At 37.6% G+C, this 14,738-nt stretch overlaps 1 protein-coding gene across 1 annotated transcript in view; it reads left to right on the top strand.

Annotated features, from left to right (window-relative positions):
• Positions 1-14,738, top strand: part of FMN2 (formin 2) — a 251,351-nt gene that overhangs the window by 151,131 nt on the left and 85,482 nt on the right. The window contains 3 exon segments of the mRNA XM_019549808.1: positions 10,232-10,323; positions 10,524-10,653; positions 11,799-11,945. Coding sequence (XP_019405353.1) covers positions 10,232-10,323; positions 10,524-10,653; positions 11,799-11,945 — 369 coding nt within the window.

The raw sequence follows: 14,738 nt of genomic DNA, 5'->3' as shown, positions 1-14,738 counted from the left end.
GACATCATTCTCCTACGCACCTAAGCGTAAGTCAAATAAATTTCCAACTTGTTTAAGAAACCGCTACGCTTCCCGTGCCTCAGTTCTCCATAGCCAATAGAACCCGGCCTGTTACCATGTCTAATTGCCACCCCGGCCCACCGTGACTCTGGGGTTTGGTTCCCCACCCCGGGACACCGTATATGATATAGCAGGCGTTTTATTAGCTCAGGACCTACATGGTGTACCCTTAGTGCTTCACAATGTTTATTTTGTATAACACTGCCATAAGGTTTTCATTTTACAAAGGTGAATGAGGCACAGAGGAGCTCAGTGTTAGTCCAAGGTTATACAGGAATGCTAGCAGATAAATTTGGATGGAGATCTCCTGGCTTTCAAGTTTAGTCAAACCATTGGATCCTCCTTCCTTTAACTCTTCTTGTTTCTGAATCTTTATTTGCTCACTTTTTGGCCCACAACTGTAGGGCAGGGTCCAGTTCTATCGTATCTTTTCCTGCCTGCCTACAGGCAGGGGCTTTCCTAAAGTCAAAATGAAGGACCTTAATGTTGCTTGGCTGCATCCACTACCTCCATAAGAAGTTCAGCTACTTCTGTTTTCTGCTTTCAAAGGTGATATGTTTTTGTGTAGATATAATGGTTTTATATTGTGTTAGGTTGTCAAGGTTCTCTTCACAAGAAAATGGCTAGGAATGGAAACTAAAAGTTGTCTCCAGACTGGCTGACAGTTGACCCTAACCTGCTTTGCCTTTATCTGTGAAATGCATGGTTTCCTCTGAACCTCTTAATTAGTAGAGATAACAGAACTACGTTATGACAATATTACTTTGATATTTTCTATATTTTACTACAATGAATACCTTGAATGTTGTGTCAACACTGAGGAAATATTTTACACTTAGCTCCACTTAAACAGGCACACTGATCTATTTGAGCAATAAAATTAATGTTAAGCTGTGTTAGCTGTTTAACTTGATCACTAAGTTTGCTTATATGGAAAAGGAAGCAGGGAATAGACATACTTTTGAGAGGTAGTATGATCAAATGGATAATTCAGTAGACCAAGACTCCGAAGAACTGGATTTTAATCATGGCTCCATCACTGACCTGTTCTGTGATCTGAAGCACCCTGCTTCATCTCTCTGTGTCTGTTTTCCCTCTCATCCTTTCTCTGTCCTGCCTATTTAGATTGTAAGCTCACTAATGGGTACAATGTCCTCTACTATGTATGTCTTTAATATTCCTAACAAATGGACCCTTAACTTGTAGGTAGCCTTATAAGAAGTCATAATAGTTTTAGGCAAAAGAGAGAATGATTGGTTGATAAGTTTGACTCCTCCCTAATTTCCCAGCCACGCTCTGTATTTTAGGCATAGTTAACTTATGTGCAACTCCCCCTTACTTTCCACACATTAAATTAATACTCGGGTCAGATTTTTCTTGCCAAATACTTAAATATCATTGTGTTAGTTCTCAGACATTCTATTTGATCTCTGTGAGACATATGGGAGCATTTGTTTTACAATCTTTCTTCAGAATGTAATCATTTTTCCTGATTGCATATGTTTGGCATGGTGCTTTCCCTCCTAGAAGTGAATGAAGTTTGGGCAGCTTCCAAATCTAAACACACCCTAATTTCAAAAGCCACAATCCTGAGGGCTCAATTCCTGTTTACTGAGGAATTAAAGCCTTGTTAAACCACATAGTTACTAAATACATCTTAGTGATTTTTTTAAAATGAAAAAAACCTGCATAGTTTATTTAGGATTATTAACCAGTGTTGCAGTTAAATAGTGAAATCTTTATTAGTAGAGCACATCATAATATCTGTACTTTAAGTATTGTATATTTTCTATTACTTACCCCTTTCTGTGAAGTATTTTGAAGGACACTATTTAAAAAATTTAGTGTATGAGAGTTCTGATATATAAAACAGGTACTCATATTAGTAGTACAAAATACAGGTGGGGTCTATTTTTGTATTCAACAGATGGGTCTGTCAAAATGGCTCCAGGCTTCATTCTTTTTTCCAAGCTTATCTTAGTTTACCTAGTTTAAAACCAGTTTTATTTGCCAAGATCTTTTCCTTAAAATCACAATTCAAAATTTAAAATTATGCGCATCGCTTGTAGGTCAAAATAGCCAATGCAGGCACCTCATGCTTAAGGCTCTTAACTGGTTCTGGAAAAACGTAGTGTTAAGTGGAACCACGCTAAGCAAAACCCATTTCCCCATAGGAATTAATGTAAACAGAAATAATTTATTACCACCACTTCTTGTTGCAGCTTCTCACCACCGCTGCCTCTCCCCACCCCTCTGCATGCCTGTCGGCCTCTCTGGCCCCATGTGCCAGCTTACACGCAATAGCCCATGCTTCTGCCATTCCATCCTGGGCCCCCGCTGACCCCGATGGCAGTCCTGTGCTTCTGCCACTCCACCCTGGGTCCCCGCCAGCCCTGGCCCCGGGCACTGGTGGAGGCCCCACACTCATGCCTCCCCCCCCCACTCGCTGCTTCTCATTGCTGCTGCTTCTCCCCACCCACCCCCACCCATCCACCAGTTGCTCTGGCACTGTGCGCCAGCCTGGGCCCCTACTCCTGCTGCCCTGCTCCCCTGCCAGCCCTGGTCATGTGGCACCAGTGCAGGCTCCGTGCTCATTCCTACCTCCCTACTCGCTGCCACTCACCACTTCTTGCTACTGCTACTGCTTCGCTGAGTGCTATAGCGAAACTGGCTCAGCGCTAAGTGAAATACTAATTTTAAATGAGTACTAATTTTAAATGAGTGCTATAGCTTTTATGAAATCAATGAGGATACATGCATATTTTTTTTCCTATAAATGAGGTTGCAGTCTTCTTCAAATACAAAGCCATGTTTTATCACCCTCAAACTTTGTTTTGAAAAATACTAGACTTTCCATATAGACAAGGGGTACATGCAAATATTACACTGAGAGCCACCTAACACCTAGTTAGGTGGATCTAAGTACTAGCCTACAGATTCATGGAGAGACTAGACTGAAGGAAAAGAATTGGCTGCCCGATCTTAGCTCCTTAAGTGAACTAAGTTAAATCAGGAAAGGGTTAGACTGATCTAACAAACATCTGTAAGTGCTTGGAGCACTGTCACTTGCCCCAGCCTGCACTTTTCCTACTCCAACCCATACCAGGCTATACTTTAGTCCCCCAACTTCATTCCTCCCCCTCCCCCCCATTCCCACTGATTAAAACAGTATTACCTTTGTTGGCCTAGTTGAAGCCAACAAAAGTCATATTGTGTCTGACATGTATTAGACATCCTCCTGGAGATGTGTTTGTGTCTGAAGCATTAGGATTTCTATAGATGTGCAAGATGTTTTGGTAAAGAAAAAAAGTAAAGCTACCACTGCTGTGTTGTTGTCTGTAATATTCATCCAGGGCACCAACAGGCATGTGGGGAAATAAAACATGCTTTACCAAAAGCAGTGGTGCAATACTTTGACCCAGTTCTGCAGCATCTATATAGATTGCGTACTTTGGCGGGACTTTTTGCTGCATTTCAGCTATTAGAAAAAAGCATCAAAAAAGCCCCACTAAAGTGCCCAAGCTATACAGACATTGGGAAAGCTGGGAGCAACTAACGTGCTGCCTCTTCTGGGTATCTGCTGGGCTTGGCGCAGGGCATGCTGAGATTAAAGTGCCAGTTTTTTTTTCCATATCTGCAAGCAGCATTAGAGACCAGTCTTACTGATTCCTGGATTTTCTGATGATGATTTCTGTCAAATAGCTCTTCTTTTTTATTAGGTACCCCTTTCTGGCCATTTAACTTAAAACATTTTAAATACCTGTAAATTTTAACTTTGATTCTTGTAAAAATCCTTAAGATTTCATGAAAATAAGACACATTTTGTCAATGATGATAGTACAGGGAAGATAACCATAGCAACAAAGAAAAAACATCATGTTTAAGCTTCAAACAACCTTTCTGAATGAGAGACTGAAAGTTTTGATAAAACTATACCTCCTTCTGATGTAGCCATCAGCAGATTGCATTAAACAACGTGCATAGATCCGTTTTCTAGACTGTGTTAAATGAGGAACAAGTTGTTTAAAGGACTTGCTCAAAAGTAGGAAGCATGTGTCCATAGTTAGAACAGAATGTTAAATTCTAAGGTTGCTCCGGTTACAAATTGGTATAAACCTCTTAAGTGAACTGTAAAATGGGGGCAATTATAGCTTTTGCATACCCTTGTGAAATGCTGTGTAATTTAGAGAAGAAAAAGCCAGAAGTAAGTGCAAAATGCATATTTTTCAGAAGAGCTAACTGAGACACAGAAATATTAACTGGTTTGGTTGTTAGTCACTGTTACTAATGGGCCTAGTGTAGTGTACAGCTAGGGGTTGGTGAGTGGGACAACCCGTAGGTGCAAGGCATACCTAAGTCACTCAGGAGCAGCTGTATCTGAAGGCAGGCAGAAAACTGAGAAGCAGCAGCAGCCAAGCTCTTTGAGTCCTTGGGACATGTAAGACTGACCACCCCTCTACTCCCTCCACTCTATTCTCCACCAATTATGTCCAGAGCACAAAGTGTGTTAGTTATGACTCTGTATTGGCTATGGAATTAAGGAACATGGGTAAATTCTTAGAAATAATTCTATAATATATAGAATTTGTTTTTATTAAACCAGAATTAGCAGCTAAATGTATTTATCTCTTCAAAGGTCCTTTATGCCTGAAACATATTAGGAAAACACTTTCCAAAGTAGTCTTCTGGTTAATAATGTGAATTAGTCTGCAAAGCTTAATTATTTTCTGTACCTGAGCTAGTAGTTATAGCAGATAGATTCTGAGTCAACCCATCATTGAAAGTGAGCAGAATTTGTGCTCCAGTCACCTTTGAAAATAAGATTTCAAATTTCAGGTGCTTTTGAAAATTTTATCGAGTACTTTTGAGAATTTTGTCCTAATTTAAAAATGAAGATAATTTTTTAAGAAAACGAATAGGAGTAAAGGGGTATAGTCAGCATTAAATTTGAAAAGATATATGAATTTCTCCTTACTTTTATACATGTTTAAATTTGTCCAGTAGGAAGTAAAAGATTTATAGAATGATATTGTCAAAAACGCCCACTGTTAGCAGAAATCTGGTCCCATTTAAGTGAAAAGAAGTTAGGCTACTCAATGGAGCAGAGATAAACCCAATGCTAAGTACTTTCTGAAAATACAGTTGCTAGTATTTTGCTTCTCCATTGGAATATATGTCCTAGAACTTGGAAGGAGTTCTGTAACACATTGTTTTTGGCTACACTATATAACAATTAGAGTGCATCAAAATAAAAAGTACTATGGCACTGGCTTTCAAAGAGGTGTCAAATGCAATCAGAGCCTAATTAATTTTATGAGAACCATCTGCTGGTTGTCTTCTATTTGATTAAAACCTTGGAGGGAAATAGAAAATCCCTTATATTATCTATCTTCAAATTAACAGATAGATGAACACTAATGAGAGAAAAATAAGCTAAAAGAAAACAATTCTGAGAAACACACTTATTACTACAGCTGATGTGCAGAGAATTCAAGGACAGTGAGATATCAAGTAAAGCAATAACATTTGGGAAAGGGGAATGTTGCCATTTCTCCTTGCTTGTTGTTATTACAGAGATGTTATGTCCAATTTTTTAATGCAAACTCTGGATCTTTCTAATGAGCCGAACCTATTTTTTGCAGCCAAATTATCCTGATTTGGGGATTTGAAATTCAGAAATAGTTTTGATATGTTGAAGAAATATGGAAGAAAGTTAATAGGTTTCTCTCAGTTCTGTCTCTAAATCATACTTTTTTCATTTTTACCTTTGCCTTCTGTGGTGATTTGGTTTGTATGTGTATTTTAAAAAATGTTTAAATAAGAAGCAGAGCCCTATCCTCTTTGGAGATATCAGCAACTAATGCAAAATATGTAACAGAGGTCAAACCTCAAATGTATCTAGTATATATACTAATATGTTGTCTTAAGTGTATACTAAAAATTATACAGGCAGTTATTGCTGTAATATTCTATTCTTGCTTGTTTCAATGTATTATACAAAAAGTAGAAGGTAATTTTAATATTTTGTCCCAACACTGTTTCAGGTAAAGACAACCATAGTTTGTTTCTCTTTACTTTTTTTTTTTAAAGATATATAACTGATTCAAGGCACATCTTCATGGGTTAGCTTAGGAGAAAAAAATATCTGAAGGTTGAATAGTATGTTTTATCTGGGGATCTGAAGAGCTAGGTAGGCTGATTTAAGTTATCAAATTTAATCATGATTTCTAGCAGGGAACTTCATTTTGTTCATATTAGAAAGAGAAAATCAAAATTTATATATTTGGAAAATCTCCCTCCCCGCAACCCCACTTCCAATTATGAATAAAACACAGGTGGAGAAGATGCGATCTATCAGTTCTAACCTTAGAAGAACTTTGGACCAATTTTTCAAAAGTATTTAGGGATGCAGAAAGATACCTGGTGGATTCTTCAAAAATACTTACAAATTTAGATATGCCATTACCTTTGAAAAAGTGAGGGCCCATATTAAAAGAGTGTCAATACTTTTAGCAATATCATTCAATTGGAACCATCTGACTGCCCTGCAAATATGTAACCAATAACTATTTTTTAAAAAGTCAAATCACATTTTAGTTAAATTATGCACATTTAAAAACAATTTGGTTGGAAATTAAATGTGAAATTATGATGAGTCAAACATGCTTTTAGCTATTAAATAATGCAGTTACATAAAATATGTTGTATAAATGGGCTTTCTTCAAATGTTATTGAACCTAGGGAGTGATGACTTTGAATTACATAAAGAATGAAGGGAAAAATCTTTAAATCCTTAGGTCAAGTCAAGCTTTTGTTGGTGTCATGTACTGCATTAAGAATTGCTTATATTAATTTAAGTCTTTACAATTTAGCAAATGCTGGCATTTCTAGGGTTCTAAAAGTACATTTTATAAATTTGCTATGTAGAAAAGTTTTACCTTAAATGATTTTGGTTTTTCTTCTGACTAGCAGATACAGTGTGGGTTCTGCCCCCCTTGGGATATAATGTTCAACCCAGTCTGGTTTCTACCCTGTCTTTGGGAAGTGCTGGCCTCCGCTAAGCTTTATGAATCAGGCCTACTTCTATTCATTATAGTTACTCCCACTAAGTTGTATAAACAATCTAAGAAGAGAACTGTAGTTAATTGTTACCTTGAAAAAGGGAGATTGCTAGCCTTGTCAACACCTTGAGAAGGTGTTTGCAAGGAAATTTCTCTGCATCACTGTTTCATAATGCATTCCCATTCCAAAGGTGTCAAGCCGTTAAAGGATCAACACGTCCCCTGTTTTTTTTTCTTTCTGTCATTGATTCCTTTTTCTTGTTTCTTTTGAGAAGATGAGTCTTTTGGCTATAAATTTGATCAGCTGGAAAATCTGCATTTCAAATACTGCATGATGGCAACGCTCTATGCTGTGTAGCAGTCAGAAGTTAATCAAATACTGCCCTTATCTATATACAACTCTATTGGACTTTCTTTTTCTAGAAAATAGTTATTTCCATTTTGCTTTGCTTTTACTTCACACCTCGTACATATGTTTCTCCCGGAGTTCAAATGGGGAAGCATTATCTCTCCATATACATATTAGTGTACAGGATTTAAATTGAGAAACACCATGATTTCTGTTGTGTCAATAGGAAGATGATTTTCATCATAATCCTAGCAAGCAAGGCCTGTAGCACTAAAACTACTTTTCCTTTAAGGGGTGGGAAAATGATGCAGTTAGTTTCTTTATTTTCTTGTTTCTAATGCAACTGGCATAACTAACAGCATCTGCAAAAGATGTTTTGCTATAAAAATTAAGGGAAATTTCAGATAAGATTATAAAATGTCCATAGCTCAGAGAAGGAATCATTTCATAAGAACTAATTTCTCTGGTGGGCAGAAAACTGAGGGCAGTACAAGAAGGAAAATTTGGGACTTATAGCTTATACATACACTAAAGAGACTAGCAACATTATCTGTGGTAATAATGAGAGGTGCATAAAGACAAAGACCCTATAGGTATGAAAAACATTGATAAACTAATATTAAATAATATTAAAACAAAAAAAAAAATTTTTTTGCAATTTCTCAGTTGGTCTAACAAAAAGTATCATTTTGGAACCAAGAGTTCTAGATTTTTGCATTTCTTTTTGGCTCAGACCAACACAGCTACCACATACACCCCTATTAAATTCTCTGCTTATGTTTAGTAAAGACATATTTCTAACCCTCATACTTGCGAAATAAAGTTGAAAAAATTGACCTAAGTATAACTGATACAGCATTATATCTGTAGACAGCATGAAATGGTAAGAGGTATGAACTATCCCATTTATCTCTATGGGATGTTGGCTGTAAAACCCACTCATTTCATAGACATTAGGGCTGGAAGAGACCTCATAAAATCATTGGGTCCAGCCCTCTGAAAAAGGGCAGGAAGCCATCTAGGGTCAAAGAATCCCAGCAAGATGAATGTCCAAATGTTTCTTGAAAGTGTTCAGAGTAGGTGCTTGCACCACTCTGGGGAAAGTCTGTTCCAGGCCTTGGGGGCTTGGACAGTAAAGAAGTTTTTCCTTATGTCCAGCCTAAAATGGTTTTGAAGGAGTTTGTGACCATTGGACCTTGTCATCCCCTGCTGTACTGAACAGGTGTTCCCCCAGGTCCTGATGCACACCCTGATATAGGCTGCCACCAAGTCACTCCTGAGCCTGCACTTTTCCAGGCTGAAGAGTCCCATGGCTCTCAGCCTCTCATCATAAGGCCTGTTCTCCTGTCCTCTGATCGTGCACGTGGCTCTCCTCTGGACTCTTTCAAGCTTCTCCACATCCTTCCTAAATTGTGGAGCCCAGAATTGAATGCAGTACTCCAGCTGTGGCCTCACCAGGGCAAAGCATCCCCAGCTGGCAGGAGGTCCCAGGAGTCAACTTGCCAGCCAAGGGCTTCTCTGACACAGCTCAGTGTGTTGTGGAGGGGCTGGCTGGGGCCTGAGTGCTGCAGTGCAGGACTACCTAGCAGGCAGCCTGCAGTGCACTGCCCTCATGCCCCAGCCAGCCTTGGTCATTTGTGTTGGGTAGTACTAACCTGTAACAGATTTAATTAGTTTACTCCAGCCAAATGGCACTGCATGTATAGTGGAACTAATTAATGAGCTCCCCAGTAAATGTCTCTTGTAGGTGTGCCCTGTGTTCTCTTAATGGCATCCTATAACATCATAACTCCTAAAAATACTTCAGCTAAGACCCAAATATTGTTGTTTCTAAGACAGGCAAGTAATGCATTGGGTGGTAACATAGTAGTGTGCATGTAAGATGCTTCCCATTACAATAGATCATTCCTGTCTACATCACTGAGATAAAGGCTGTCAAATCAGCATTGACAAACCCTCTTTTCTGAAAGTGCATGTTGCAGAATGTACAGATTATTACTGCTGTTGTAGTGATCTGTATTTGGTATTCATTACCGTGAACCAAACATCTTTCCGATCCTGTGCTTGGCAGGGAATATTTTCCAACTTCAGTAGTCAAGCCAAAGGATTCTGTCCCTGAGAATACCCTTGGGACATTTAAAAAGGTAGTGGGCATCTGAGACAGATGACACTCAACTCCTTTGCAGATCAGTTCAACTCATTAGAGCAATTCTGTAGCAGGTTGGGGGGTTGCTTTTTTTTTCTGCTTCCCCTCCAAGTGACTTGGGGTCCAGGGTTACTTTTCAGTTTCCACTGATATCTTTTTTCATTTTTTTGTTTTGTTTTTCTGGTTAGTGAAAAATAAAAGTACTGTGACTTAGAAATACATTTCAGTAATGTATTTTAACTAAGATCAGATTGTATCTGAAGACAACCCAGCTTATTCTGGAAAACAAAGAAATAGTACTTAAAAAAGAAACGCTTTGATCCTGAAGACTGTAGATTGCCAAAAACATTGGGATGAGGAGGGAAAATATTATCTCGATGCATGGTTGAATGAATAAATCTTTTGCAGATTACTAATAGTCAATACTATTATCTGGAAGATTCAGATATGTTCTGTTTTGTATCAAAAATATTTACTGAAAATCAGTCTAACAGAAATTAAGTAGTTTTATCGTAAACAGATGCTAGAAGTATAAATATAATTTTTACAGAAGTATCAGTATCTGTGAAGCTTAATTGAGCAACTTTTGAACAAATACTTTGTTTGTTTCTCCAGAGAGCACAATCAGATGAATTGGAAAAAATAGAAAAGCATAGCAAGTCATCCAAGGACAAGGAGCAAACCAAGTCTTTGGACAAACCTGAACAGTAAGGACCACTTAAAAAAAAAACAAACAAAAAAAAACAAAAAAAAATTATTCATGATTCTTGGGAATGTGAATACTACTTTGAATTAGGGAAGCCTCCTGTACTTTAGTAACCTAAATGGAAATATTATAAAAAAGAAAATAGAAATTAAATGCATACTATAAAATGAACAACATCATTTTCTTTAATTGTTCTTCCAGGTTTCTTTATGAACTTTCATTAATCCCAAACTTTTCAGAACGAGTCTTTTGTATCCTATTCCAATCAACATTTTCTGAAAGCATTTGCTCTATCCATCGCAAACTTGAATTGCTACAGAAACTGTGTGAGGTATGTTCTGGTCCGTATAAAGGTACAGCTAGATTTTCTGATATTTAATCTTACTTGTTCAGCTGTACTCATATTTCAAAAGTTTTCTTTTATTTACTTTAAGCACTCATTAAATCTGAAGGATAGCAGTCCTGCAGAATGGAACATTTTATGATTGTGCCTCAAGATCAAAGCGAATTTTAAGATTGGCTTTCAGTTCTGAACTATAACATCGTGAGTTTGCAGCCAATACACATAAGTCTCCAGGGAATATTGTACCTTCTGCTTTTGGCAAAGCAAAATCTTCTCTCTCCATTGTTACAGCCTCTCTTACTCAATATTCCAAATGAATGCCATTTTAGCTCACTTCATATTTATGCTTTGTTTCTTGGAAGTGTCCCTTCAACAAATCTGAAGTAACCATCTAACTTAAATGATCTGGAGACAGCAATATGTTCTTCCTAACAATAGATATAGGTTTATAAACACAGATTAGTATTATGTAAAACACATGCACACTTCTATTTATTTATTTTATTAGGGATGAAATGCAGGCATTTTTGCTACATTTTTCAAGACATTACTTTGAAATGCCACGGTAAAAAAATTGTTGTGGATAGTATCAAATGCATAGCTGCTTTGAAGCAATATAGAATTACTTTTTGCACAGTCTGAGAGAAATATTTAAAACCTCCGGGCACACAATTTTTGTGTAATGGGCTACTTTAAAAGAAAAGCACTTTTTATTTATTTTTAGAAATGCTTAATCACTAAAGCAAGGCCCTGGATGTTCCATGTGGTCAGATGTCTGACCTGGGTAACAGTATAGCAAAAGTACTAGGGAGTTGGAAAGTGTTGTACCCTGTCTCTGAAGTTTATTACAACGCCACCTCTTTTTCCTTTCTGTAAAGTTGTTAGTAATATAAAACTTACAAATATCCATTATTTACAATTTTAGGTGCAAAGAATTTAATTTGCTGTATGTTTAAGTAATCTGATAATTTTTTCAACGTTATAGCCACAATATTTTTGTAAAGTGCAATATACAATTAATATCTAAACCACTTAATCTGCTAAAGATTGACATTGACACATTGTTTTTAAGAAGTAATTATGTATTACTAAGGTTTTCAACAGAGAATTTGTGTGTGTGTCCTATTTTACAGACATTGAAAAATGGGTCAGGAGTTATGCAGGTTCTGGGTTTGGTTCTTGCCTTTGGAAACTACATGAATGGTGGAAACAGGACGCGAGGGCAGGCAGATGGATTTGGACTGGACATTCTTCCAAAGCTGAAAGATGTCAAGAGCAGTGTGAGTTTATTTCAGATTTTTAGAACGATAGAATTAGAACATTGTGTTAAGTGCTGCTTTATCTCCCTTTTCTAAATAAATGGTTTGAAACTGAATATGTAGTTTAAATCTAGTATTAAATGGGAGTACAATCATCATGCTTGTGGAGGGAGTTTATTTGTAGAAACATTTGGAAGTCTATTAGTTTTCTCAATGATGAACCATTTTTTATCTTAAAAATAAGTCAACTTTTGATTTTATTAATGTGCATCTGAATCTCTGCAGTGGTTATTCTCAGTGTTTTTAGACTCAAAGCATCCCTGAATGGACTCAAGTTACCCTTAATTAGACTCAAGTCCACTTCAGAAAATACCAGTTTTTAGTTTTTTACTTGGTGTTTAACTACAGGATAATGGAGCAGTTTTTCTGTTGAAAAGAAGTCAAATACCACCACAGGTTGGAATGTTTTTAACACTGTGGATTCCTTGGGGTTTATCTCTGAATCGCGTTTGAGCGCGTAACAGTGCTAATGTTGTATGACACCCTACGGCATCCTTGAAAGAATGTCAAGGAACTCCAGGGTACCATGGCACCCTGGTTAAGAATCATTGCTCTACAGATTGCATATTTACTATTTTTTTGCTTTCACTGATGAGTCTTTTCTTCAGTACACCTATCTTTTACTCTTAATGATAAGTATGAGACGTGAGGCAGAAAGCAGGATAGAGATGCACCATCTAGACTGAATCAGAGATGCATAAGTTTTCATGGGCAAAAGCTCACTTCATTCCATTGCATCTGGTTAGAAAAAAGATATCTGAGCATACTTAATCAAGTTTCTTGTGTAGATTGGTTGCAGTTAGCCATGTTTCAGAAGTGGGAACCATTATAAATATATAATATAAGTAGACACACACATGCTGGCAAATATTGATTTTTAGAATACTTGGAAAAATGGGAAATAGAAGTAGAAAAAGCCTGAGCTGTACAATAGACATACAGAACTATCTATCTACTAGACTTCTACTAGATCTAGACAATGACTGACTTGTGCTGAAAAATTTGTAAAACAGGGTTCATTATATGAATCTGCATTATATGAATGACAGGAAGACCTTGGAATAATTTTATACAAGAAGGATAGTGATGGCTAGTTTTCTATTAGTTAAAGTTGCTGACCCTTGCTATTTGAAGCTACACAGGAAACTTGGGTGAAGGGGGGTGACAGGGGAAAGTATTCCTGATGAGGCATAAATTAAGGCCACTGCTGTTGTGATCAGGTGATTAGATAAGAATCTCGCAAAAAAAATTATTTAAGTAAAATAAAGAATGAGAAAAAACTAAGGGCTAGGTATAATAAAGGACTTTAAGGTATGTAGGTTCAGTACTGGAATACCCATTTCAGTGCTGTGCCACAACATGCTGTTTCTCAAATCCAAGGTAGTGAAGCGTTATTTGTTCAGCACTGTGGTCAAGTTAATTCACTCTGCATCACAACTGCATCTTAGCCCACATCACTGTGTTTAGATGGCTATGATACTTTTACTTTTGAAAACAGTGTGCATGGAGAAGTGTATGGTTGTATATTTCAGTATGCTCAACCATCAGCATCAGATATTGCATTGGAGTCCCAAAAGCCAAAATTTGATATTTAGAGGTTTTTTGTCACTCGGGGAGCATTAAGATATATGCAGACATTACATGTAGATGGACCTAACTTGGGTTAGGTCAATCTAAATGCTGATTTCTGCAGAGGTTGTGGGAAGTTTAAATTGGGCAAAAAATGGCAGTCCTGATATAAATCAGTTCACTTGGTGAGGTGAACTAACTTAGATCATGAATGGGTTAGCCAAATCTAGTCAATGTCTGCACATGTTCAGCTCAGTCAATTGCCCCAGCCCTGGTGATGCACTCTTCCTATGTCCCTTCCCACCCTGGCCAGACAGATTATTTTTAACAACCCCACCCTCCCATCCACAAGCTGACAAGCTCCCAGAGGCCCACCAGCTCCCCCACTCCTGCTGCCCTGCCCCCTTTGGATTTGCTAGCAGACCCAGTGATCCTGTCTACATGTCCTTCTACCCTGAGTTACTTGCACCAAGTTCTCAGCATGGCTCCCAGCATGAGTGGACATCTGTACATCCCACTCCAGAGCTAGTCTCACGGTTTAAGGCAAGCTGTGTGATCATAGACTGGGTACAGTGAATGTCTACACATACCCTTGGATGCTCAGAGAGCTGATGCAAAAAATGAACACACTGAAAAAGTGTTTCTAGGACTAGTTAGTAGGAAAGGCTTATGCCTATGCATACATCTGCACTCCTGTTTGCTCTTCAGATCCAGAGCCTAGAGTCCTCTCCTGATGAGTAGGTGTCTAAAACTTAAAAAAAAACAAAAAACAAACTGAATAGGGCTCACTCTTCTTAAAACGAGGCCATATTGGAGCATTTGCAAGGGAAACATTTTATGCTACACTGTATCAGAATGTTGCACTGCCTCAGTTCTGTAGAACCCGATTATTGATTTCTTAAGCAATGGATACGGTGGGAGTTCATTTTTTACCCTTAGATAATACTACCAAAGCTAAAACACACAGTTTGTGTTTTGAAAAAACATGAAGATGTTAAGCTTGTATAGCAGTAATTCTGATAAGAGCATTTACTGAGCAAAATTAAAATCTGGCAAGATGATGCATAAATATATGTATGTGTAGTGCCTCACAAAATACCAAGGAGCAAGTTTTGGCAGCATGATTTTCGAGTAAAATGGACTATATTCATACCTTTTTCTGTTTTGCCCCTTAATTTAGATATT

The sequence above is a fragment of the Crocodylus porosus genome, unplaced genomic scaffold, assembly GCF_001723895.1.
Source record: "Crocodylus porosus isolate Cpor-Errol unplaced genomic scaffold, CroPor_comp1, whole genome shotgun sequence".
Classification (NCBI taxonomy): domain Eukaryota; kingdom Metazoa; phylum Chordata; order Crocodylia; family Crocodylidae; genus Crocodylus; species Crocodylus porosus.
This window is presented reverse-complemented; position numbering and strand designations above follow the sequence as displayed.